This window comes from Phyllobates terribilis, unplaced genomic scaffold (assembly GCF_046119375.1).
Source record: "Phyllobates terribilis strain yellow unplaced genomic scaffold, ASM4611937v1 Scaffold_4__5_contigs__length_816908805, whole genome shotgun sequence".
NCBI lineage: Eukaryota > Metazoa > Chordata > Amphibia > Anura > Dendrobatidae > Phyllobates > Phyllobates terribilis.
In genome coordinates, this window is record NW_027362764.1 from 354,780,848 (window position 1) to 354,807,608 (window position 26,761).

General features: G+C 43.2%; 1 protein-coding gene across 4 annotated transcripts in view; it reads left to right on the forward strand.

The window, feature by feature from the left end:
• The window catches only part of STX17 (syntaxin 17), a 324,080-nt gene that overhangs the window by 214,926 nt on the left and 82,393 nt on the right, over positions 1-26,761 (forward strand). For all 4 annotated transcript variants that reach the window (XM_073678415.1, XM_073678417.1, XM_073678413.1 and 1 more), the window contains 3 exons: positions 13,833-13,930; positions 19,631-19,681; positions 25,964-26,050. In XM_073678415.1, the coding sequence (XP_073534516.1) occupies positions 13,833-13,930; positions 19,631-19,681; positions 25,964-26,050 (236 nt within the window). The remainder of the gene's footprint in view (positions 1-13,832; positions 13,931-19,630; positions 19,682-25,963; positions 26,051-26,761) is intronic.

A 26,761-nucleotide genomic window follows, 5' to 3' on the forward strand; every position in this document is an offset into this window, starting at 1 on the left:
GAAAGTATCTGGGTGAACGCCTAGTAGATTGGATCTCATTACAGAATAAAAGACAGAAATTGAAGGGGTACCCATTGGAAACAACAGAATGACATCCAATTCATTTTGGGAGACCTCATAGGTCACATCTTTTAAATTGGCCATAACGGATAGTTTGATTTGTTCGTATTGGAAATAATGTTGGGGAGGTAAATTGTATCTGTCTAAACACTCGGTACATGTCATCCATCTTCTCACTTGAGTGGAGAAGATGGGATGCGTTGTCTACACCTGCTTGTCGCCATTTCAGAAATAGTTTTTTTCATTACCCTTGGGGAATTCTGGGTTTTTCCATATCAGAAGGTGCTTTGAAATCCTGAAAGAAAGGCCGTATTTTTTCCTGACTTCCTTCCATGCGTAAATAGTGTCCCTAAGGATTGTTGACTTTTTAACTGCCAAGGGAAGGGAGGTAAATCGAGAGTGAAGGAGGGCAACCAGGTCAAGGGGGTATGCATAATCTGCTTCCAACTTGTAGTCAGAATATGTACTTCTCTTATGAAACCAGTCTATTATATACCGGAAAAGGCAAGCAAGATTGTAATTTCTGATGCTTGGGAAATTAATGCCTCCGTCGTCTTTGGAAGCCATAAGTTTGCTCAGACTAATCCTGGGGCGTTTTCCTTTCCAAATAAAGTGACTGATGACCCTATTGAGTATAATTACGTCCGTGTGTTTCAGAAGTAATGGTAAGGTTTGTAGTTGATACATAATCTTGGCTGTACTGATCATTTTTACCAAATGTGACCTACCCACAAAAGATAGAGGCAAATCTTGCCATGACTTTAATTGGTTGACGATTTTTTTTATAAGAGGGGGGTAGTTTAAGGTGTATATAGATGAAGGCAAACAGCCTATTATAATTCCCAGGTAGGGGATATGTGAGGGTGCTAGGGATATACTATTTAAAGACCCATCTGGGCAGAGTTTTGTTCCCTTTTCGGTTAATAGGAGTATTTCACATTTTTTAACATTGATTTTAAACCCTGAGTAAGAGCTGAAATTTTTAAGTAAGTCTAATACTATAGGCAAATGTTGGGTGGGGTCAGACATAAATAAAATTGTTGGGTGGGGTCAGACATAAATAAAATGACATTGTCAGCAAAAAAAGCCATCTGAATTGATTTCCTAGTAAACTGAATGCCTGTGAAAGTGCTTGGATCAGACAAGATGCAGACTAAGGGCTCTAGAGCTAAGTTGAAGAGGAGGGGGGACAACTGACAACCCTGCTTTCTCAAGGAAGAACGGAGTGGACAAGAAACCCGGAGTGTAAACCTGAGCCCTTGGAGATGAATATAGATTATGAATGTAGTTAAAAAAGGGACCTGATAGTGACATTTTTGTTAAGACCATATACAGCCACTCCCAATTTATATTATCAAAGGCTTTTTCGACGTCTAAGGAAACAATCGCTGGGGAGCCCTTTAAATCTGGTGAGGAGTGAATTTTATCTAGTACCAGTAGTACTTTTCTGATATTTAGTGTGGCCTAGCGACCTATTACAAATCCCGCCTGGGCAGGAGAAATGAGATGGGGTAAAATGGAGCCCAGTCTGTTGGCCATTATTTTAGATATGATCTTAATATCAGTATTAATGAGAAAAATTGGTCTTATGGGGATAGTGGGTCTTTATCTGGTTTTAGTAGTAATTTAATATACTCTGTGTATACAGTAGGAAAAATGGGGTCGCCTTGAGATGTTTTATTAAAAATTGATTCCAATAATGGGGAAATTTCCTCTCTCAGAGATTTGAAAAATTAATTTGTGTAACCGTCTGGGCCAGGTGCTTTGTTCGGTTTTAGGTTATTAATTGTATTCGTGACCTGTTCCAAAGAGATAGGTTTGTTTAAAATAGCTTTCTGTTCCTCTGAGAAGATAGGTAACTTAACTTTATCTAAAAGTGTAATTGAGGAGGAAGGGGTTTGATTAGAATTTTTGTAGAGATCTTTATAAAAATAACCTAATATCTTGTTTATTGTTTTAGGGTTGGTGTGGATTTCCCCATTGGTAATTGAAAAATTCCCTTCGGTTTTCTCATCCCCTTTGCTAAATTAGCCAACACCGCCCCGATTTATTTCCGAATATGCTTCAGATTTGGATAAGTGAAATTTTTCCCTCAAGTCTGCATATTGATTAAATTCCACTTGTTTTTGCGACCAGTGGTTTTTATTTATGGTGGATGGGTCAAGCAAGAATTTGGTGTAGGCTTGTTTTAAGTCAATAGAGAGTTCCCCATATCTCTTTAGAACTTTTTTTTTTGCGGGAAAATGTATACGCCAAAATTTTCCCCCTGAGCACTGCCTTGGCCGACTCCCATAGTAATATTGGGTCGTTTTGGTGTTCCGCATTGTCTGACATAAATTCTTGCCACCATAATTTGAGGGAGAAGGTAAAAGAGTCATCTTTGCAGATGTAATTGGGAAATCTTCACAGAAAATCTGTGCCTCTGGGAAAAGACTTTGATAGCTCCAGAATAAAGCCCCCATCACACTAAGCGAGATCGCTAGCGAGATTGCTGCTGAGTCACAAGTTTTGTGACGCAACAGCGACCTCAGTAGCGATCTCGCTACGTTTGACACTTAGCAGCGACCAGGCCCCTGCTGTGGGATCGCTGGTCGTGTCGGAATGGTCTGGACATTTCTTTGATTGTTGAGGCCCCGCTGGGTAGCATGCATCGCTGTGTTTGACACCTTACCAACAACCTTGTTGACGACTCAGACACAGAAACACATAGGCGTGCATCGTTATACAGATCGTTACGGGTCGCCGCATCGTTGCTGTGTCGTTGGGAAGATCTGACTGTTTGACATCTCACCAGCGACCACATAGCAACGCAGCAACGATCCCTGACAGGTCGTATCGTTGTCGGGATCGCTGTAGCGTCGCTTAGTGTGACGGGGATTTTACTGGAGCATGGTCTGAATTAGCGATATTGTCTATGTGTACAGAGATCAATTTGGCCAACAGGGAAGGGGAGACAAACATATAATCGATTCGAGACCATGAATCTCGAGAAATGCGTGTGAGAAATACGTAAATTCTCTATTGCTAGGATTAAGGAACCTCCATGAGTCGACTAAGTGACATGTGGACATGAGAGGTGATAGCATGTTGTCATGTGTAGTTGTTGATTGTATGATGCCTGTAGTATTTTTCCTGTCTTCATGTACCGACACTACTGAATTGAAGTCAACCCCTACTATTTTATTGGAGTTGGGGTCTAGCAAAAGTCTAGTTTCCAACTGGTTGAAAAAGGATTTATTTCCTACATTAGGTGCATATACATTATAAAAGGATAAAACCCCGCAGGGCGTAGATATTGTTAAGTGAACCAATCTACCCTCACTATCTATTTGTTGGCTGATAATCTGGTGTGAGAGGTGTTTGTTAATAAGAATTAGGACCCCAGCCTTTCTATTCACTGAAGAGGAACCATAAACGGCGCCCACCCATAACTTCTTCATCCGTGGGAAATCTGTCTCTGGAAGATGTGTCTCCTGAAGGAGGGCTATGTCAGGTTTTAGGCATTTTAGATGTCTGAGGATTTTCATACGTTTTTGGGTAGATCTCAAACCCTTAACGTTCCATGACACAATATACATAGTTAGAAGTAATATGGTTAAATCGAATTGGTAAGGTACTTGTAAAATAATGATGGCAATGATGGCATTCAACTGGAATAAAGAAACAGAAATCATTCCCAACATTATATACCAAAATTGAACAGCAAACATTAGAACATACTAGTCCAAGCATGAGCTGAGGCATTTCGTCACAGCTCGCTAGGAGAACCTTTCCCCTGGGCTTCACATCTGCCCGACCATGTGTATAAGATTTTCAAATAAAATCTCCCCTGTTTTGCTATTTTCATTTTTTGCTTTCCCCCTCATTTGCTCCCTGTTCTATCCCTCCTCCCCCAATTAGTAAAATTTGTAATTTTCTGTATTAGGAGTCCAAAGAGAGAGAAGGAAGGGCGGGAGCAGCAATTTCCAATTGGCCACTCACATCGAGGCGTCCCATGTGTAGAGAGGATATTTTCCTGAATAATTAACTTTTTTTGTCACGTTTTTGTTAGGTCTCCGTTCTCCTTTACCTGCTTGGCTTCTGGATCTCTCTGAGGTTCTTGAACATGAAGCCTCGTTGTCATCTTGAGGGGTCCGATCCGGGCTGACACCTGGGCACAGCAGGTTATTGACAAAAGTTTTGGCTTTGTCCAGAGATATTAATTCATGAAAGGAGCCACTTGACTCTTTCAATCGTAGAGTAGCTGGGCGTAGCGGAGTTGAAAGCGAACCTTTTCTTTATGGAGTCTACTATTGCAGATGGAGCTAAATGCTTTGCGTTTTCTGGTCACCTCAATGGAGAAATCCTCAAAGAGCAAAATTTTATGACCTTGAATGACCAGCGGGTGATTGAGTTGTTTATAAGCTCGTATAATGTCTGCTTTGTCGTTAAAACCCAGGAATTTCATGATGACCTGTCCAGGTCTGGATGTGTTCCGGTTCACAGATGTTGAGGGTGTGTACCCTTTCCACCTTTCTGTACCTTACTACAAAGTTTAATATATTTGACCCCAAGGCTGTAGGTCTAGTGGGGGAAGAAACAAAAAACAGGCGCAGATCTAAGTGTAGATTTGTATATATATATATGGGAACAGAGAAAAAAAGAACTCACCTTTAGCAGATCTTGTACCAAGGCTTATCGACCAATTCTGGTCTAATGTGGATAGCTGGTCCCACCGGTATGCAGCTTATCAGTTTTATTTATTTATGTACTTGAATAAATCTTTTGAAGAAGGAAATTCTTTTTTGGATAATCATTCCTTGTGACCCTGGGAGTGCTCAATCAGCCGGATACACACTCTGAACTTTACTACAAAGTTTGAGATTTATGCTCACAATAAATGTGATGTGGGGCCAACTAGAAAGAGGGGTGCAGATCAGTAGTATAATTTGGTTTATCCAGTACAGACCAAAAGTTTGGACACACCTTCTCATTTAAAGATTTTTCTGTATTTTCATGACTTTGAAAATTGTACATTCACACTGAAGGCATCAAAACTATGAATTAACACATGTGGAATTATATACTTAACAAAAAAGTGTGAAACAACTGAAAATATGTCTTATATTCTAGGTTCTTCAAAGTAGCCACCTTTTGCTTTGATGACTGCTTTGCACACTCTTGGCATTCTCTTGATGAGCTTCAAGAGGTAGTCACCGGAAATGGTTTTCACTTCACAGGTGTGCCCTGTCAGGTTTAATAAGTGGGATTTCTTGCCTTATAAATGTGGTTGGGACCGTCAGTTGTATTGCGCAAAAGTCTGGTGGATACACAGCTGATAGTCCTACTGAATAGACTGTTAGAATTTGTATTATGGCAAGAAAAAAGCAGCTGAGTAAAGAAAAACGAGTGGCCATCATTACTTTAAGAAATGAAGGTCAGTCAGGGCGAAAAATTGGGAAAACTTTGAAAGTGTCCCAAAAAAAAAAGTGCAGTTGCAAAAACCATCAAGCGCTACAAAGAAACTGGCTCACATGAGGACCGCCCCAGGAAAGGAAGACCAAGAGTCACCTCTGCTTCTGAGGATAAGTTTATCCGAGTCACCAGCCTCAGGTTAACAGCAGCTCAGATTAGAGACCAGGTCAATGCCACACAGAGTTCTAGCAGCAGACACATCTCTTCAACAACTGTTAAGAGGAGACTTTGTGCAGCAGGCCTTCATGGTAAAATAGCTGCTAGGAAACCACTGCTAAGGACAGGCTACAAGCAGGAGAGACTTGTTTGGGCTAAAGAACACATGGAATGGACATTAGACCAGTGGAAATCTGTGCTTTGGTCTAATGAGTCCAAATTTGAGATCTTTAGTTCCAACCACCGTGTCTTTGTGCGACGCAGAAAAAGTGAACGGATGGACTTTACATGCCTGGTTTCCACCATGAAACATGGAGGAGGAGGTGTGATGTTGTGGGGGTGCTTTGCTGGTGACACTGTTGGGGATTTATTCAAAATTGAAGGCATACTGAACCAGCATGGCTACCACAGCATCTTGCAGCAGCATGCTATTCCATCCGGTTTGCGTTTAGTTGGACCATCATTTATTTTTCAACAGGACAATGACCCCAAACACACCTCCAGGCTGTGTAAGGGCTATTTGACCAAGAAGAGTGATGGGGTGCTACGCCAGATGACCTGGCCTCCACAGTCACCAGACCTGAACCCAATCGAGATGGTTTGGGGTGATCTGGACCGCAGAGTGAAGGCAAAAGGGCCAACAAGTGCTAAGCATCTCTGGGAACTCCTTCAAGATTGTTGGAAGACCATTTCCGGTGACTACCTCTTGAAGCTCATTAAGAGAATGCCAAGAGTGTGCAAAGCAGTCATCAAAGCAAAAGGTGGCTACTTTGAAGAACCTAGAATATAAGACATTTTCAGTTGTTTCACACTATTTTTTAAGTATATAATTCCACGTGTTAATTCATAGTTTAGATGCCTTCAATGTGAATGTACAATTTTTATAGTCATGAAAATACAGAAAAATCTTTAAATGAGAAGGTGTGTCCAATCTTTTGGTCTGTACTGTATATTCTATGTTATACAGGCCTCATCCACAGTAAAAAAAAGTGCTTTCTTCTGTTACTAACATCATAGAGTAGGTGACATTTCAGTTTGAAATAGTTTGGAGCATATCTTGTATGTTATGCGGGCCTCATCCACAGGAAAGAAAAATACTTTCTTCTGTTACTAGCGTTATACAGCAGGGACATCTCAGTTTGAAATAGTTTGGAGCATATCTGCTATGTTATGCAGGCATCATCCACACTAAAAAAATACTTTCTTCTGTTACTAACGTGATACAGTAGGGGACATCTGAGTTTGAAATAGTTTGGAGCATAACTGTTATGTTATTCAGTCGTCATTCACACTAAAAAAATACTTTCTTCTGTTACTATCGGGGTACAGCAAGCCATATTTCACCTTGTCATTTGGTGCCGCTGAAATTCAGGTGTGTGCAGAACTGGTGGCAAGTAAAAAATCGAATTTTGTTTTGCTAATAACGTGCTCCTACCACACTATCTCAGCAATATAAGTGGGAAAAAGAGAGGTCGGGGTGGAAGGAGGAATAGGCTTGATGTTCAAGGTATACGTGGGGTAGGTGGTAATGTTAGTGAAAGCACTAGTGAACCAACACCGTCACGTCCTATCCAAAGACAACTGTCAGCTTCTGTTACTGGACGAGCTACTCCACTACTATTCTTTGTCAGCCACACAGCAAAACGACTTGTTGATAAGGGCCAGAAAGAGCATGTGCTCTAGTGGGTGGCAAGCGATATTTCAAGTGGCCTCTCTTACTCTTCCTCCACCTCAACATCACACACAGTACAGTCCACAGAGGTGGCACCCCAATTACCTTTGCTTACCCCCACGTCACAACTGACTAGAGAACCACAGAGGGATGAGTCTGCAGAACTGTTCACACATTCTATGCCATGGGTATCAGAAGTGTACTCCAAACATTCACAGAGTCAAAAGTTTTTTCGGTTGGATTCGTGGCAGGACAAAGTAGGGTCTGAGCAGATTCCTAACCCTCGTCACCAGACGTTAACCACTGGGGAGGGAGGTGATCCTGATGAGACTCAGATTCCTGAGGCTCATGCGGACTGTACTGTGCTGTCAGGGCAAAAAGAGAAGGGTCAATCTCAGGGCGAGGAATGGGATAACACATTGGATGATGATGAAGTTGTAGATTCCACGTGGTGTGAACCCAGAGGCACACAGCTGAGTAGCTCATCTGAGGAGGTGGAGGAGGAGGAAGGCGAGGAGGTTACGTTTCGCCCTAAGGTGCAGACACGGAGTGATGCAAGTATGAGGAGCACTGCATCCTTAGCCACAACTGTGGCTGTGGCCAGTAGCGTTCACGTGTCAGCAGCTATCAGGGGCGGTAAGGGTTGCCTGGCCTGGGCCTTTTTTGACACCACTAAGGTTGAGCCAACTCACATTATCTGCAAACTTGGCAAGAAAAAACTCAGTTTGACTATGTGTATGAACCTTCACATGCACAATCAACATGCGTTACACTGGCAATCTCACTGCGATAAAATGTGGACCAACAGACCTCAACAACCATCAGCCGCCCAATCAACCACATCTGCTTCTTCTTCCTCGCCCTCTGTTACCATGCCAAGTATTGTCACGCAGGTCTCTGACCTTCGGTTCTTTACCCGCTCCAGTCAGACTGAGTGAGAGCCTATCAGCTGTAACGGAAGCGGACATGCCTGCTGTGTTTGTTTCATCGAGCACACCTCATGTTTTTCAATCCACCGTAACATCTCCGCCTGCACCTCACTCACGGTCCAGCAGTTTATCTGGTTCACCATACTCCGCCCTCTCTCAGCATTGCTGCCAGCCCTCGGTCCCGCAGTTGTGGTCACGTAAAAGATTGTTTCCTTCTACACATGACAAAGGTAAGAGGTTGAACTCCACCATCTCCAATCTGTTGGCCATGGAAATTGTGGTCTTGGGCCCTCATTTTTTTAAATGTGAACACTCCTGATTGTGTCTTCATCTGCTGGGTTGGCTGCAGTGGACGAGATGGCGATCCCCATTATAACAGTTATACTCTATTGAAATTATTTCTTTGGTGCAGTTATTGTTTTCACAGGGTTACACATGATAAAATAGAATTGGTTTACTTTCTACCGTGGTATATAAAGCAGGCTATATTTCATCTTTTAATTCTTTGGTGCAGATATTGTTCTCCACACAGCGGTAAACAGACATGATAAACTCAAAATTGGTATATAAAGTGTTACGCTCACGCCCAGGCTGACTGGCGTGAGCACGGTTAGTGGTCCCACTGGACCATGAACCGAGGAGTGCCTGGAGAGCCGTGACTAAGTATCACCAAGGTCCTACGGCGGCTCAATCGACTCCGTGAACCAGGGAGGAACTGAGCAGAGGGACCAGGTGCCACTCCTGGTCAGACCCCGGTCACAGCTGTTGACCCACACCGGGGAATGCAGGAACGGGCAGACCCAGCTGGTATGCAGACAGGTGGGTACTGGCAGGCATGGCTGGTATGCAGACAGGTGGGTACTGGCAGGCACGGCTGGTATGCAGGCAGGCGGGTACTGGCAGGCACGGCTGGTATGCAGACAGGCACGTACGGGCAGACAGGAACGCAGGCTGGATAGGGACCAGTACAGACTGGGATACAGGAACAGAGCCGCGGTGGACAAGCAGAGTAGAGCGAAATCGCAGTCGCGGTGGACAAGCAGAGCAGAGCAAAATCGCAGGCGCGGTGGACAAGCAAAACAGAGCGAAACCGCACTCGCGGTGGACAAGCAGAGCAGAGCGAAACTGCAGGCGCGGTGGACAAGCAGAGCAAAGCAAAACCGCAGGCGCGGTGGACAAGCAGAGCAGAGCGAAACCGCAGGCACGGTGGACAAGCAGAGCAGAGCGAAACCGCAGGCACTATGGACAAGCAGAGCAGAGCGAAACCGCAGGCGCGGTGGACAAGCAGAGCAGAGCGAAACCGCAGGCGCGGTGGACAAGCAGAGCAGAGCGAAACCGCAGGCGCAGTGGACAAGCAGAGCAAAGCGAAACCTCAGGCTCGGTGGACAAGCAGAGCAAAGCGAAACCGCAGGTGCAGTGGACAAGCGAGGCAGAACAGAGCAGAAGGTGCAGGCAGACAGGACAGGGCTCTGTTCACATGGAACAGACTGGGAAACACAGGAAGATAGGTAGAACACAGGAGGTAGATACGGAGGCAGGGAAACAGAACAAGCAGAACCAGATACACACAAGGTACTTGCAATGAAGTAGCGAGTGGACACAAAACTCACAAACAGAAGTACAGTCACGCGGACTGTACTGTGCTGTGCTGTTAGGGCAAGAAGAGGAGGAGGGTGACTCTCAGGTCGGGGAGGGAACCACTGGGGAGGGAGGTGATCCTGATGAGACTCAGATACCTGAGGCTCATGCGGACTGTACTGTGCTGTCAGGGCAAAAAGAGAAGGGTCACTCTCAGGTCGAGGAATCGGATAACATGATGGATGATGATGAGGTTGTGTATCCCACTTAGTGTGAACCCAGAGGCATGCAGCTGCGTTGCTCATCTGAGGAGGTGGAGGAGGAAAAAGACGCATCCTATGGTGCAGACACGGAGTGATGCAACCGTGAAGGGCACTGCATCCTTACCCACAACTGTTGCAGTGACCAGCATCTGTCATGACTCTGCAGCTTGCAGGGGCAGCAAGGGTTACAAAGCCTAGGCCTTTTTTGAAACTTCAAGGGATGAGCCAACTCACGTTATCTGCCAACTGTGCAAGAAAAAACTCAGTAGAGGGAAAAAGTGCAATAATTTGACTACTACATGCATGAACCTTCACATGCGCAATCAACATGCATTATTCTGACAATCTCACTGCGATAAAATGCTGACCTCAACAGCGATGTTGCTACTCATTGGAAATCAACGTTGCAGATGTTGGGAAGAATTTGTGAGCAGCAGAGGGCAGTTTTTGAGTACCAGCTTCAACACGCCCGTTGGAATTCACGTCAGCCTCCGCACATAAGAGCTGATGAGTGGGCATGGATGTCTGACATCTGTGCCGTCCTCCAAAACTTTGACGACTCCGCCAAGATGGTATGCGATGATGATGATAATTAGCATCAGCATCCCGCTTCTCTGTCTACTGAAACGCTCGCTGCTCACAATTAAAGAGGAGGAATTGCTGGCGGAGCAAGGAACTATACAGGGTGATGCTACACAGCCCAGCCTCATCTCACCTCAACGTGGATTGAGTGACAATGAGGAGAAAGATGTGGAGGAGAACATGGACAGTGGTCCTCTTGGTGAGGACAGGGAAGTCTTGGCTGTCTTGAAAGTTCTGATACCACTCTTTCAGTCTGTGGGAAAGCTGTATGAGTTTTGCGTAATGATGACCTTCAGTGGCCTAAACCGTGTATGCACGTTATTTCTTAAAATGCATTGCAGATCTGGCTAATAAAAGTCTGTCACTCTATGAATGTTTTTTTTACTGAGGAGGAAGCCGGAGAACCCAGGGGAAACCCACGCAAACACGGGGAGAACATAAAACTCCTTGCAGATGTTGTCCTTGGTGGGATTTGAACCCAGGACCCCAGCACTGCAAAGCAGCAGTGCTAACCACTGAGCCACCGTGCTGCCCTCTCTGATCTCTCTCTGATATCTAACATGCTGGAGAAATTTGCACCTACTGCCACTCAGTGTCTTCTTCAGCTCCTTTGTGAGTAACTAATATTTGGGCAGCCACTCAGTCTACCTAATAAAATTCCTGAGAAGGAAATTGTGGATGGCTTCGCTTCTGGTACTGGGTGCACTGCTAATACCATGGAGTGCCATAATTCACTGGAAATATTCCTGACTGGCTGGAGACCAGCTCATTCCCACAGTACCAGCGAGCTAAGGTGATGGTGGCCTCTATCATCATTAAGGCGTTAGCTTATTGTCTAGGAGACCAACCACCGCTGCTGTCTACCTTGTGAACATTGTGTTGAAGCTTGCAAGGTGTCACGGGTTTACCATGACAGAGAGGAGCCAGAAGACCGCAGCGTCTGATTCCTCCCAGTCCTTCACTCATTAGTAGCCCTTCACCTTCATATTAATCGGTGCAGGATTATTTTAGCAGTGCAGGAGTTAATCTGCTCAGTTGTGTGCTCCTGGAAGCTTGCTTTCATTTAGGCTCTCAGCAGATTTGTCTTGTGCATCTTCCCTACTGTGTAACTCTGTACCCGAACACATCAGACTCTCGCCTACCGTGGAAACCTTCAAAAGGAATCTGGAGACCCACTTCTTCTGACAAGCGTACAATCTGCGTAACCTTTGCTCCACCATACCGCTGCACGACCAGCTGTACCCTCACCTGCTGTATCCTCACCCATCCCTTGTAGATTGTTTGTGCGCCCTCGCGGTCAGGGTCCTCTCTCCTCTTGTATCAGTCGGTGACCCCTTTTAAGAGCCATGAAATAAATGGCGCTGTAAAAATAAATATTAATAATTATACTACTTGTACTCTGGGTCAATTGATCGCACTTTCCTGGTATCTGCCCCTAATTTGATGTGTTTTGGCAGCTTTTGAGCCCGTTTGAAGGTGTTGTGTATGCGTTTGTTTTTGCCCCCCATTGAATCCTATGGCGTCCGGCAATGTTCAGCGAATATTTGACGAATAAATAGGCGAATATTGCAAATTCGACGATAGTAATCTGAACCAAATATTGAAATATTCGCTCATCTCTAGTAATGAATGCTCTGTACAAGGCGTCTATTGAGGCTAAAATATTTGATGGCGTATAAAGTATTTCTTCCAGTTGCTACCCAAGTTTAAAGGGAACCTGTCACATCCTAGTTGCTATGTACACTGCCCCCATAGCATTGTTAGTGATGCAAATTGGTGGTAGTATAATGATGCTATAACGTTTTATATGCTTTGTCTTACCTACTCATATTCAGTCATAGGGGTGTGATTCTCAGATTCAGTCATGGGCGGTCGCCGCGTTCAGTTAGTGCTGGCCCCGCTCATGACATTTCTCACCTGTGGCTCCCGGCACGTGCGCGGTCAATGTATCTTGCGGTCACCGCATGCACAGTGACACTGCAGCGGCACCGCACGATACATTGGCCGCGCACGTGCCAGGAGCCACAGGTGAGCGCGCATGCGCACTGAAACTGGCAATCACACAGCCACATGTGCAAATGCGCATGCGCCCCTCAAACCTAGTGCTTGCCAGGAGCAGTATTCAGGTGTCATGGGCGGCGCCAGCACTAATTGAATGCAGCGACCGCCCATGACTGAATCTGAGAATCACACCCCTATGACTGAATACGAGCAGGTAGGACAAAGTATATAAAATGTTATAACATCATTATATTACCACCGATTTTCATGAAAACAGCTTGTTAGTGATGCACATTGCATCACTAACAACGCTATGGGGGCAGTGTACATAGTAGATAGGACGTGACAGGTTCTCTTTAAGTGATTTTTCTAGCTGTAATTCTAGGGTCAAGGTGGGAGAGGATTTTGTCAGCCAGGCTCTCACAAATCAGAGCATGTTGACATATTTTAGTGATATGTCACAAGGTTTTGGAATGGGAAAACCATCCAAGGCACCATAATATAATTGTATATGTAATTAAATGAAGATATTTTTTGATACAAAGAATATAGAAGACAGCAGGTTATGAGTATGCCCCGCCTGTTTCTGTCCCACTTTATGCTGGTTGCCCTTCGTGTTAGCTTGTATACAGCAGAATGCAGTTTGCGGATGTTCCACCTGTTTCCAGCTTTATCTGCGCTGGTTGACCATTGCTTTTTACAGCATTGACTATCAATCAAAAGATAAGGGATAACTTATTCTCTACTAGACCCCCTGGAATCCTGAGAAGATCTACCTTTCTGCTTCACTAGAGGTTTCTGGCCTACCTTGGCTCGCTTGGGACACCTGCCACATGGGGATGTGCATAGCCATGTCTGAATGAAGAAGACTTTGTTCAATCTTGCCACCTTCATTCATTGTCTATGGGACTGCTGACTGTAATTTCCAGCAGACCAGCGGTGTATTAATAATTCTCTGAATTGTTGGAGCCATAAGTGATTAATAATCTATCCCACATTGTATTGATAGATGATAACTGGTATAATTGGCACACCCTTTTAATTTTATCCATGACTTTTCCAATTTTCTCCATATTTAGTAGTGTGTACCTTCACAATTAAATTTTGTAATTAACTTAATTTAAAATCCTGTTTTAGTGCTGCCTTGTGAGAGTAATTCAGAAATTAAAATTGATGCAAAGTTTATTGAAATTCAAGACCCAAATGCCTTGGAATCGTGGAATACTTTGGAAAAGGTACATTTCAGAATGTGTTATAGGTTTTTCCTGTTTCTAGGACAAAATCACTTCTCAACAATGAAATCACCAAGAATGAAATGTCTTGCTATTATGGAAATCACAGGATAAATAGACATGTTAATGATGTGAAAAATGTACTTCTATTTTTTTACTAATTTGCATATCATCTCAACTTATTCAGTATCATCATATGAGCTCCACTCACAAAAAGACATGCTCTTACATGCCTTATCATGTTATCAATCAGGTTATTAATGGTTGTGTGAGGAGTGTTCTGCTATGCTGAATGCACATGGACATACTAATGATGCACTGCTAACAATCCCTTTTGCAATTGCCGACCAATGACATCCCAGATGTGTTGGGAGATAAGTCAAGAGACGCAGCAGACTATTGTAATACGATTAATCCACGCAGGGGAGTCACAGTAACACAAGCCACATGCTGTCTGTAGTTGTCATGTTGACAGTGGCTCCTGGGACACTTTGGAAGATGGCCGTTCCATTGGTCCCATTATTGATCCTTTCTGTACTGCATGTGAAATTAGACATCACATACCAAGTCTAAAACATCAAACGGTGTCTATACAAATCATCAGAAGGCATTTGCACGACATTGGGCTGTGAGTCAGATGTCCTGCTACCAGTGCTTTATTGATCTCACGCCACCCGCTCTTAAATGCTAAAATCATGAAGAACAAAATGGCAATGGAGGCTGGAATGGAGGTCTATCCTGTTCAGCAATGTGTGTCATTCTGTCTTGGATGTAATGGTAGCCGGATATTGCCAGAAGCGGATCTTGATTATTTATGTTGCCAAGTGCAGCAGCCACCCATGATAAAGGCGGAGGCAACACAGGTGCAAAATAATGATGAAACAACCACTCCACATACCTATCAATTGATGGGGGGGAAATGGTCACCTAGTATTAGCAATGCACACGGATAAAGCTTGTCACACAAATGTAGTTCAGTGTCTGGCTTATAGCATATTAGTGACACCCATACTTTTATACTAGGCAGGCTGCCCAGCACTATTTAACCCCTTTACCCCCGAAGGTGGTTTGCACTTTAATGACGGAGGCCAATTTTTACAATTCTGACCACTGTAACTTTATGAGGTAATAACTCTGCAACGCTTCAACAAATCCCCCTGATTCTGAGATTGTTTTTTCGTGACATATTGTACTTCAAGATGGTGATAAAATTTCTTCAATATGGCTTGCAATACTTTGAGAAAAAAACAGAAATTTGGTGAAAATTTTGAAAATTTAGCAATATTCAAACTTTGAATTTTAAAGTCGTTAAATCAGAGAGATATGTCACACAAAATAATTAGTAAATAACATTTGCCACTTGTCTACTTTACATCAGTACAATTTTGGAACGACAATTTTTTTTGGTTAGGAAGTTATAAAGGTTAAAAGTTGACCAGTGATTTCTCATTTTTCCAACAAAATTTACAAAACCATTTTTCTAGGGACCACATCACATTTGAAGTGACTTTGAGGGGCCTTTATGACAGAAAATACCCAAAAGTGACACCATTCTAAAAACTGCCCCCCTCAAGGTGCTGAAAACCACATTCAAGAAGTGTATTAACCGTTCAGGTGCTTCACAGGAATTTTTGGATTGTGGAAGAAAACAATGAAAATTTAACTTTTTTTTCACAAAAATGTTACTATAGACCCATTTTTTTTTATTTTTGCAAGGGTAACAGGAAAAAATGGACCCCAAAATTTGTTGTGCAATTTCTCCTGAGCACATCGATACCCCATATGTGAGAGAAAACCACTGTTTGGGCAGGACAGGGAAGGAGCGCCATTTGACTTTTTGAATGTAAAATTTACTTGAATAATTAGCTGGCGCCATGTTGCGTTTGGAGAGCCCCTGATGTGCCTAAACAATGGAAACCCCCCACAAGTGACACCATTTTGGAAACTAGATCCCCCAGGGAACTTATCTAGATTTGTGGTGAGAACCTTGAACCCCCATGTGCTTCACAGAAGTTTATAACATTAAGCCGTAAAAATGAAATTTTCATATTTTTCCCACAAAAATGTTTTTCAGCCCCCAATTTTGCATTTTCATAAGGGTAACAGGAGAAATTGCACCATAACATTTGTTGTGCAATTTCTCCTGAGTAAGCTGATACCCTATATCTGGGGGAAAACCACTGTTTGGGCACACAACAGGGTTCGAAAGGGAAGGAGCGCCATTTGACTTTTTGAATGTAAAATTTGCTTGAATAATTAGCGGATGCCATGTCATGTTTGGAGAGTCCCTGATGTTCCTAAACAGTGGAAACCACTCACAACTGACCCCATTTTGGAAACTAGACCCCTCAAAGAACTTTTCTAGATGTGTGGTGAGCACCCTGAACACGCAGGGTGCTTCACAGAAGTTTATAACGTAGAGCCTTGAGAATTGAAAAATCCACAAAAATGATCCGTTAGGCCCAATTTTTTATTTTTGCAAGGGTAAGAGAAGAAAATGGACCCCAAAAACTGTTGTGCAATTTCTCCTGAGTACGCCAATACCCCATATGTGGGGAAAAAACACTGTTTGGGTGCACGGCATGGTTTAGCAGGGAAGGAGCACTGTGTGACTTTTTGAACGTAAAATTGTCTGGAATTGAGAGCGGACGCCATGCCCCTTTTTGAGAGCCCTTAATGCGCCTAAACAGTGGAAATCCCCCACAAGTGACCCCATTTTGGAAACTAGACCCCTCAAGGATTTTATCATGGGGTAAGGTGAACATTTTGAGCCCTGAGGTACGATACAGAATTTAATAACATCAGGTTATCATATTGAATAAGTTGTCATTTGTCTTGAGTGCAAGTGCTCGCTACTTGAGTTTGCATCAGGTACTCAGGTGTGTACCATGTATCGCGGGTGCTTGAGTGGCATGCTGGAGTCCCCGTCTCGCTTGTTTCACGGTTGTTAGACACCCAAAAAAAAACATGTGGGGATCGCTCATGCATGGCACGCGAACCCCGCTAGGTGTTTTTGGCTGTATAACTGCCGCAAAACATATGGGGTGGAGACTCGAACAGGTCACTCGAGCACCCGTGATATTTGGTGCATACCCAATCAAACTCAAGTAGCGAGCACTTGCACTCAATACTAGTCGCCATATCATCATCTTTTTTTTTTTTTACTTTTGAAAATTAATCCCAACCCTAACCCTAACCTTAACACAACCCTAACCCTAGTACAACCTAACCCTAGAGTTTTTTTTTTTTTACGCCATTCCTCGTGCGGTATAAGTGATTAGACAACTTTATTCTTCGGGTCGGTTAGATTGCAGCGATATCAGATTCATATCGGGTTTTTAAATTTGGCATCTGTCACACAATAAAAGAAGCTTATTTTTTTACTTGTGTTTGCAATCATTTTTCCATATTTCGGCCGACAGAGTCTTGTAAGGGCTTGTTTTTTGCAGGACAAGTTGACATTTTTATTGGTACCATTTTCAAGCAAATTAAATTTTTTGATCGCTTTCTATTCCAATATTTGTGAGGTAGAATAAACAAAAACCAACAATTCAGGAATTTGTCTTTTTTTTTTTTTTTATGCTGTTCCGCATGTGGTAAAATTGATAAGGCAGCTTTATTCTTTGGGTCAGTATGTTTATGGCAATACTACATTTATATCGTTTTTTATTTTTTTGGTGCTTTTAGACAATAAAAACTATTTTATAGAAAAAATAATTTTTTTGCATCGCTTTATTCTGAGAGCTATAACTTTTTTTATTTTTCGGCTGATGGAGCTGAATAGCAGTTTAATTTTTTGCTGTTCAGCGGTTCCATTTTTATTTCCATTCGTCTTTTTGATCGCGTTTTATTCCATTTTTTGATTGGCGGTATGATGATGAATCTTTTTTTGCATTGTTTTTTTTTTTTTTTTTTACCGTGTTCACTAAAGGGGTTAACTAGTGGTACAGTTTTATAGGTCAGGTTGTTCTGGACGCGGCAATACCAAATATGTGTACTTTTTTTTATAATAATAATATTTATTTATGGGTACAGTATATTTTTATATTTTTGGATTATTTTTTCATTTATTTTAATATTTTAACTTTTTTTTTCACTTTCTGACACTTTCTTTAACTTTTGCACTTTGTCCCACTATGAGATTTTATTTTTTTGCAGGCAGATCGCTTGCATAGCATCGGGTCACCATGCCAACGATCGGGACCCCGTGCTGAAAGCGCAGAGTCTCCGATTCAAGGTAACAGGGGCGCTCTAGCCTCTGTTTGCCCCGGAAATGCTGCGATCGATTTAGATCACAGAATTTTGGGGGTTAATATGCCGGGAGCAGTGTGGGACTGCTTCTGGTACATAGTACCAGGTGTAAGCTGTTAGAATCAGCTGACACCTGGTGGCGATCGCGCCCGCATAGCCTATATGCGGGCGCAATTGCCGGGGCATAATAATACGTTATTGGTCAATAAGGCCCAGGGCGCAGGTACGTATTATTACGCCCCACGTCAGAATGGGGTTAAGTGCACCCCACAGGGACAGGCACCCCAGTTTACAAGTCCTACGTGGATGGGCTTGGCTGCATCCTGTTTAAAAATAAAAAAAAGTGCAGTAAAACAAATATGCATGAAGTATTGGTTGATTATTTTGGCCAAAATATGCAATACCCACATCAAGCGTCCTCATTGTCTTGCGAGTCCCTACACTAAAATGAAAGGGCACACAAAAAAATCCAGAAACATAGAAGAAAGAAGGCAGACGTATTTACCAACACAGGTCAGAAAGTTAATGCACTAACAGAATGTAATAGCCCCACCAGGATGAAGGCGGAGGCTACATAGGTGCAAAATACTGATGAAATAACCTCTCACACATCTACCAAACTATAAAGGGGGTGGTCTAGTATTAGACTGGCACAAAGATAAGGCTTATATAGGGCGCCAGTCCTTTTGTTGTGTTTTTTTTTTTTATTATTATTATTCCTCAGACAACGGTTAATAACCTCATTGATATCATGCCAAGTGGTGTAAGTACATTTATTTCTGCACATGGTGCTCATACTCAATACTGAATAAATCAAGGTGTTTCAAAAATTATTTTTCAATTTTTTCTTCCTGTGATTTCCAAAATTCCACAACTTTTCTTCTTGGTTTTGCAATTTCAATGATGAGGAGTGTATGGGTGAGCCCCACTCAACCAACTTATGACATTTCAAATACTTGAATTCTACTATGATGGAAGGACATTTGGCCCAATTTGATAAAATACCTGAGTTGTTACTGCAACTGCTAAACACCTTTTAAAGTAAGCTTCTGTTATAAGCTAAGTATAATTTATTTTCCACAATGAAGTGGAGTTTGTTGTGTATAAATCATCTGAACCACTCAGTACATCAGTACATATTATTATCCCTACTACTATTGGGATAGGATCTTGGTGATGGGAATACCCCTTTAAACACATATTGTTCTTTGATAATTACTACGTCTAGGGTCTAATAAAACTCTCCTCTCCGTGGGCTAAAAGCCTACAAATTAGCCCGGGAGAGGCATGTTTGATAAGTATTAGGTTTATGGTCAAATCAAACAAAGTTTTTCCTTGTAGCGCTGTGAGCACTTATAAATTAGCCTTGATCACCATCTCACAAATCAAATTTTTATTTGTATTTTGAATGTTTTTGGATATAATATTAATAATTCTTGTTCACTCTACTAGGATTTATTGGACTTGAATGAAATTATAAATGAATTTTCCCAAATGGTACATGTAAGTACTTCTTTTAGTTTATAATATATTTGAACTGTGCACAGTGGCTCAGTGGTTAGCACTGTTGCTTTGTAGCACTAGAGTCCTAGGCTCAAATCTCACCAAGGACAACATCTGCAAAGAGTTTGTATATTCCTCCTACACTCTACATACATACTGATTGGAAATAGGTTGTGAGCCCCAGTTGGAACTGTGAAGACATTGTCTTAAAAGTGCTGCATAATATGTTGGCGCTATATAAGCAAGCATAATGCGCAATAAATCTGAGATTTGGGCAATTGATACAAAGGTATACTTCATGATTACATTTTTAACGCTCTTAGTTATTGTTTTTTCTTGTTACTGGTCTTTGAATCCTAAAATATAAGGTTTTTCTAGTTAATGTTGATCATTGCTTTGATTCTGCCCGACTTTCTTCTTTGCACTACTAGATTTGACATCCTTTTCCTACCGCAATAGGAAGTTCCTATTAATAATAATAATAATTTTTATTTTTATAGCGCCAACATATTCCGCAGCACTTTATAATTTTAGGGGAGGGGCTTGTACAGACAATAAAGACATTACAGAATTAGCATGGAAATCCCTGCTTCTTTGTTAAAAGTTAAGGTGAACATGAAAAAATTGTGGAATATTAAAGAGTAATGTAATGCACACGCCCGGGCTGAGCGGCGTGTGCATGTGATTGTAGTGATTCCACTGGACCGTGCCGGAGAGTGAATGCCTGGAGGGGCGTAACTAGGTATTCACCCGATCCGACCAGGGTCGCACGACGGCATACGACGCCAGTGCACCAAGGAGGAACCGAGCAGAGGGACCAGGTGCTACTCCAGGACAGACCCCGGACACGGCTGTTGACCCACACAGGGGAATACAGGAACAGACTGGTAGGCTGGCACACAGACTGGTGGGTATAGGCTGGCTCGACTGGGATGCAGGCAGGCGGGTATGCAGGCAGGGGGGTACAGGCAAGCACAGCTAGAGTGCAGACAGGGAGGCACTAGCAGGTAGGAACACAGGCGGGATAGGACCCAGTACACACTGGAACTCAGGAACAATACAGGCAGAGGGGTACAGGCAAGCACAGCTAGAGTGCAGACAGGGAGGCACTAGCAGGTAGGGACACTGGCGGGATAGGACCCAGTACACATTGGGACTCAGGAACAGAACCACAGATGTGGCGGACAAACACAGCAGAGTGAGGCCGCCCAGAGAGGTGAGCGAGAGCAGGGCAGGACGAGGCCGCCTGGAGCGGTGAGCAAGAGTAGAGCAGGACAAGGCCGCCAGGAGCAGTGAGCAAAGGGTCAGAGCTGAGCGAGACTGCCGGAGCAGTGAGCAAGAGTAAAGCAGGACGAGGCCGCCTGGAGCGGTGAGCAAGAGTGGAGCAAGACTGCCGGAGCAGTGAGCAAAAGGATAAGAGCGGAGCAAGACTGCCGGAGCAGTGAGCAAAAGGATAAGAGCGGAGCAAGGCTGCCGGAGCAGTGAGCAAAAGGGTCAGAGCGGAGCAAGGCTGCCGGAGCAGCGAGCAAAGGAGTCAGAGCAGGCTAGAACCGCCGGAGCGGTGAGCAAAGGAGCCAGAGCAGGCTAGAACCGCCGGAGCGGTGAGCAAAGGAGCCAGAGCAGGCTAGAACCGCCGGAGCGGTGAGCAAAGGAGTCGGAGCAGGGGGGACAGGGCTCTGTTCACACGGAACAGACAGGAAGAGAAAGGCAGAGCCAGATACCCACAGGGTACTTGCAGTGAAGTAGCGAGTGGACCACAAACTCACAAACGGGAGTACAGAGACAACAAGCAGGAGTTAGGTATGAGTTCAGACTCTGCAGAAAAAGGAAGGGAACGGACATAGAGGCAAAACAGGTAAAGGATAGGAGAGAGTTCAGACTGGAACTGAGTGTACGGAGGAGACCGACACTGCAGCGGGATACAGGAGCGGGTCTGGGAATACTGCCCCCAGAGAGGCGGGACAAACAGGCAAGAAGCGTGTTCAGACAGGACAGACAAGATACAGGTGCGGGTCTAGGTAATCAGCCCCTAGAAGGCGGGAGGAACAGGCTAGGAGCTTGTTCAGACAGGACAGACAAGATACAGGAGCGGGTCTAGGTAATCAGCCCCTAGAAGGCGGGAGGAACAGGCTAGGAGCGTGTTCAGACAGGCCTGGAAATACAGCCTCCAGGATAGGCAGACAAGAGAACACAGAACGGGACCTGGCACCTTCAGAGTGCAAGCACACACTGAATGAAAACACTATGCTCAGGCAGGAATTGATTGGAGCAGCTGAGCTATATACCAGGTGACAGACAGCAATAGGCTGAGGACGCACAAGGGGTGTGCCCACAGCAGGTACAAAAAGCAGGAAGTGATCGGGCGCCGCCCTTAAGCAGCAGAAACAGACACAAACAGACAGCATGGAGGGAAGCCAGAGAGACATTCTGGACTGGAGATCAAGTGCGCGCTCTTGCACAGTGGGAGATGGACCACCATGCAAGGACGCCGCCAGGTATGTTACAAGTAATCATTGTTTTAATTTTTATTTCATGAATCATTAGTATACATGAAAATAAACAACTTTGTAATATCAGAGAAATCCTTCTTTTCCTCCTGGATTGATCTTTTGCTCTCACTTTACGAGTAAAACCTGTCTTCGGTAAATACAGCCTTTTACATTACTGAGATAGATGGGAGTTAGTACTCTTAAGATTCTATGGAGGAGGGAGAAGGACGGAGTAGCTACAGGCAGACAGAGACATTCTGCTGTAAGTTCTCCTGAAATTACAGTTAAAAAGTGTCATTTCAGAAGAACTTGCAACAGAATGTTTGTGTTTCTAGCTCCTTCCCCTAGTCGCCCTCTTCTGTCCATAGAATCTTATAAGTAACAACTGTCATTTCATATCTCAGTAATGAGAAAATCCGTATACACTGAAGACAGATTTTACCCGTGAATAGAGAGTAATTGAGAATGAAAGATCTCTCCAGGAGGAGAAAGAAACAGATTTCTTGGTTAAGATACACAGTATTACAAAGTTGTTTCTTTCCATGTGTACTATTGCTTTAAAATAAAAATATAATAAAATAATGGTTATGCTTAAATAATTGTAATAATCACTGTATTAAGGAAAGGCATTTACAATGTTCTAGACATTAACATGGCAGCAGAATATCAAGAATCAGATAGGTGTCGATCACAGAAGTAAATTTGCTTCACTAACTTTCTGGTTGATATTGAAAGTAGGACTGGTGGAGACACAGGCTCCAATTCATCAAAGTTATTACACCAGAATTCTCTCGTAAATCGTTTTGAACACCAGTTTTGCCCAGCAATGCTAAAATGGGCGTGAAGACACAAGCTGTGGCATACCTTATGTCAAAAATGTTATTCCAGTCTCTGGAGTAAGATATGTGGCAAGGCACACACTACTTTTCAGATGCACCCAATTCATTAAGAGGCGTGAGATGCACTATATTGTGACATATACACTACTCAAAAAATAAAGGGAACACTTAAACAACAGAATATAACTGCAAGTAAATTAAACTTCTGTGAAATCAAACTGTCCACTTAGGAAGCAACACTGATTGACAATCAATTTCACATGCTGTTGTGAAAATGGAATAGACAATAGATGGAAATTATTGGAAATTATCAAGACACCCTCAATAAAGGAGTGGTTCTGCAGGTGGGGACCACAGACCACATCTCAGTACCAATGCTTTCTGGCGTTTTGGTCACTTTTGAATGTTGGTTGTGCTTTCCACTCATGGTAGTATGAGACGGACACTACAACCCACAGAAGTTGCTCAGGTAGTGCAGCTCATCCAGGATGGCACATCAATGCGAGCTGTGACAAGAAGGTTTGCTGTGTCTGTCAGCGTAGTGTCCAGAGGCTGGAGGCGCTACCAGGAGACAGGCCAGTACACCAGGAGATGTGGAGGGGGCCATAGGAGGGCAACAACCCAGCAGCAGGACCGCTACCTCCGCCTTTGTGCAAGGAGGAACAGGAGGAGCACTGCCAGAGCCCTGCAAAATGACCTCCAGCAGGCCACAAATGTGCATGTGTCTGCACAAACGGTTAGAAACCGACTCCATTAGGGTGGTATCAGGGCCCGATGTCCCTAGATGGGGGTTGTGCTCACAGCCCAACACCGTGCAGGACGCTTGCCATTTGCCACAGAACTCCAGGATTGGCAAATTCGCCACTGGTGCCCTGTTCTCTTCACAGATGAAAGCAGGTTCACACTGAGCACATGTGACAGACGTGACAGAGTCTGGAGACGCCGTGGAGAGCGATATGCTGTCTGCAACATCCTTCAGCATGACCGGTTTGGCAGTGGGTCAGTAATGGTGTGGGGTGGCATTTCTTTGGAGGGCCGCACAGCCCTCCATGTGCTCGTCAGAGGTAGCCTGACTGCCATGATATACCAAGATGAGATCCTCAGACCCATTGTGAGACCATATGCTGGTGCGGATGGCCCTGGGTTCCTCCTAATGCAGGACAATGCCAGACCTCATGTAGCTGGAGTGTGTCAGCAGTTCCTGCAAGATGAAGGCATTGAAGCTATGGACTGGCCCGCCCTTTCTCCAGACCTGAATCCGATTGAGCACATCTGGGACATCATGTCTCGCTCCATCCACCAACAGTTGCACCACAGACTGCCCAGGAGTTGGCGGATGCTTTAGTCCACGTCTGGGAGGAAATCCCACAGGAGACCATCCGCAACCTCATCAGGAGCATGCCCAGGCGTTGTAGGGAGGTCATACAGGCACGTGGAGGCCACACACAATACTGAGCCTCATTTTGACTTGTTTTAAGGACATTGCATCAAAGTTGGATCAGCCTGTAGTGTGTTTTTCCACTTTAATTTTGGGGGTGACTCCAAATCCAGGCCTCCATTGGTTAATAAATTTGATTTCCATTTATGATTTTTGTGTGATTTTGTTGTCAGCACATTCAACTTTGTACAGAACAAAGTATTCAATGAGAATATTTCATTCATTCAGATCTAGGATGTGTTATTTGAGTGTTCCCTTTATTTTTTTGAGCAGTGTATATAGCCTCCCAGGTGCCCATGTTTCCGATGGACAATCATGCTGTCCAGAACAAGTTGTTTCTGACTCAAAATGGCGATCTCATGTCATTTGGGAAGACATTCTGGAGTGCACTAGTAACTGCCTTCTAGCGGCAGAATGGACAGAGTGGAAAATGTAAGTGATTTGTTGTCTAAGTTAGAGAAAAGTGGCAGGAACTGGGGGCTTTGTGGCTGTCCTATGGCACAAGGGACTTTGTGGCTAGTGTTGTAGTTGTCACTATTATTCCTCTTTTTGGCATAAATGTTGACTGCTGGTGAGGCACAGGCCACTTTACATGTTTGAGCAAAGTGGTTGAAGTTTAGAGAAAGGGAGAAGGACCTCCCGGATGCCTGCCGTATACTAAAATATAATGCACAAATTATGGAAAAGAAACCAAAGTCGTCTTTTTCAAGCTTGCTATGAGTCTAAATATTTCTGCCTTTTAATTGATGGAATAAAGAAGGGACTTTTTATATTTTTATCCTCAGCAGTACTGTAGTTTCTTTTCCATGATTTATATTGTTGGGGCTGTGAGGCTGGATCCTGACATCATATGATATGGGGTACACACTGCCTGTCTGCTATAAATGAATTTGCGGTGTAGTCCATGCTGTTAGTTATTGCATAAATTGGCAAAAATTGGAGTGCTAATCTGCCCCCACTAATAGCTGATATACACAATATAAACCATTTATATATAACATGAATAGTTCAAATACGGTATATCATAATGTGTAATCACATATTAGGATGCCATAAAGGTTTTTGCAATGATAAAAGGTGATTTTATTCCTTAACTGCATAAAAAGTCTGTATATTTTTATGCAGGGAAGAAATAAATTCTGTGACATCAATGACACCAACAAAAGCAAACTGATAAAATGACCATATTAATAATTGCTGATTTTGCGTTCATGTCTTAAGATCACCTATTTTTCAAGACCAATGATAGCTTTAAATCTACAAGTAGTTCAGTAGAATTATTGAAGGAAGAGCTACCTTCAAGGACAGATGACTAATAGTTAAATCTTTAGTTTCTTTCCCCTTCTAGCACTGTTTATCAGGTGCTATTAGTGAACTGCCATTAACAGCTGTAGAGCTACACAGGGCACCAGATGAAAGCGGCTGCAGGGTCCCTGACTACAAAAATTAAATAGTGTGTATTGGCTTTCTGCTGCTTCACAGCAGGAAATCTCACTCATAATTCCTTTGCATCCAGACTCAGCAGGAGAAGATTGACAGCATTGAAGACCATGTCAACACTGCTGCTGTGAATGTTGAAGAGGGAACCAAGAACCTGGGGAAGGTAGGGCTATACTCCTGCTGTTGAATCAATGGTACTGTGCCTACCAGCAATCTTCTGTATTAACCCAATTGATCAGCCGTCTTTATTGCCGAGTGAAACAGCAATTAAGGAAATAAAAACGAAATGACACATGGGTAAGAAGGAGGGAGCAGTGAAGAAGAAATCAATCTCTGCTGTGATATGCTGTCACAGCCATTCTTTAAGCACTAAGAAATAGACATCCTTCATTTTGCATTTAGTTCATTTAATCTACTTTTTCAAAGTCTACACTTTACAGTTGCTAATTTGCTGTTTTTTTTCTAGTTATTTTAAAGGGGACCTATTGACTCTCCTGATAAAAATGAGAATTGAATTACCCATATTATGATACTTTTTTTTTTATAACTCTGCATTGTAATGTTCCTTTGTTATTCCTGTTAGAAGTTTATATGTTGACAACTACAGTGCCTTGAAAAAGTATTCATACCCCATGCAATTTTGACATTTTTAACGTTACGCCCACACTCTTAAATGTATTTTATTGAGGTTTTATGTGATACACCAACACAAAGTAGCAAGTATTTGTGAGGTGTAAAGGAAGTGACACATGACATTGTGACATTTTTATTCACCCCATTGTAGTCTGATACTCCTAAATAAAATTCTGAGTGACCAATTGTCTCCTGAAGTCACATGATTAGTAAATTGAGTCCACCTATGTGTATTGTATTC